The sequence below is a fragment of the Echinops telfairi genome, unplaced genomic scaffold (assembly GCF_000313985.2).
Source record: "Echinops telfairi isolate 266 unplaced genomic scaffold, ASM31398v2 ScPeMD7_7469;HRSCAF=8507_1, whole genome shotgun sequence".
Lineage (NCBI taxonomy): Eukaryota > Metazoa > Chordata > Mammalia > Afrosoricida > Tenrecidae > Echinops > Echinops telfairi.
Window position 1 is genome coordinate 6,319,225 of NW_022111373.1, and position 1,379 is coordinate 6,320,603.

Genomic DNA, 1,379 nt, shown 5'->3' on the forward strand with positions numbered 1-1,379 from the left:
AATAAAATGGTTAAAAAAAAAAAGAAATCTCAGTTCTCGACTGTAAATGGTGTTGCTATTTTTGGAAAGTCACCTCCTTCGGGCCTTGATTTCTTTCTTGTTTTCGCCTTATGGGGGTTCTGACAGTTGGTCTCACAATCCAGCCATCCAGCCATTGTGTCCGGCACATTTGTACATGTGTTGCCATCATCATTCTCAAAACATTTTCTTTCTACTTGAGCCCTTGGTATCAGCTCCTCCCCCTCCCTCCCCCACTCTCCCACCTGCATGAACCCTTGATAAATTATTACTATTTTCATGGACCTTGATTTTCATACCTGAGAAATGGCATGACTGGACTAGATAATTTCAACATGCCCTTTATCTTTGAGAGTCAGTACAGCTAATCATTTGGTTGTGATTTTGAGTAAAATCCTTTTTTTTTTTTTGTAGCGTGAGGTCAGTGGACAACATTTGGCATGGCATGGCATGGCAGTGATATTTTATCCCAGGGGTTAGGACTGGACCCTCTCCTAAACACCTAAGAGATTTGTTAGACAGGTGGATCCCCCTGCAGTCCACTGGCTCATCCTGTGGGAATCAGTCTGGAACATGCGTTCCTTCTGGACACACATTTGAGGGGCACCATCTAGCCGTCTTGACGAGGCGGAAAGCAAAAGAGCCTTTTTGTTGTTGAGATTTTGCTCTTTGTATTTGGGAGCAAAGGAGGGAGCTATTTTGATTGTTAGGACACTTCTCCTGGGTCCTTCATTTCACCCTTTGCGTAACAAATTGATTTTCTTGTATTCCAGATTTTCCTTCTGGTTCAAAGCAGGAAATGGCGTGATGGCTTTTGTTCCAAAACAGTGGAGTATCATCGGCTCGACCAGAATGTTAACGAGGCCATGCCTTCTCTGAAGATTACCAATGATTATATTTTTTAAAGCACTGGGATTTGATTTTGCTTATTATATAATTTTATTTGCTTGACTTTTTTATATGAAATTGTGCAGATGTTTGCAGTCGGCCGTTGGTGCTTAAATGGGAGGTGGGTCTCTTTATTTTGCCTGGTGCTTTGGAAATGCCACAAAAAGAATGGAATATATAATATTTCATCTATATTTTTGAGTTGAATTCAATCAGGTATCCAAAATGTGGAGCTTAGCATTCATTATCGTATACTTACTCTGTTATTTTGTTGTAGATTTCCTTACCACGCTTATGCAAATATTAGTGATTAATGCACCTTTTACAAGATCCCCAACTCGTGACTAAATTCTGAAATAATTACCTGGTACAGCTTTCTCGGACTCTCTCTCTGCCATCCGGATACTATTGTTCATGCACACATTAGTTTGTGCTTCCAAACTGGTACAGCTTTTTCGGACTCTCTCTCTGCC

At 40.7% G+C, this 1,379-nt stretch overlaps 1 protein-coding gene across 1 annotated transcript in view; it reads left to right on the plus strand.

Moving 5' to 3' along the window:
- CUNH5orf15 (chromosome unknown C5orf15 homolog) overlaps positions 1-1,373 on the plus strand; it is an 11,235-nt gene extending 9,862 nt beyond the window's left edge. The window contains exon 3 of the mRNA XM_004696612.2: positions 792-1,373. Within this exon, the coding sequence (XP_004696669.1) occupies positions 792-923 (132 nt within the window). The 3' untranslated portion in view covers positions 924-1,373. The remainder of the gene's footprint in view (positions 1-791) is intronic.
- The last annotated feature ends 6 nt before the right edge of the window (positions 1,374-1,379 follow it).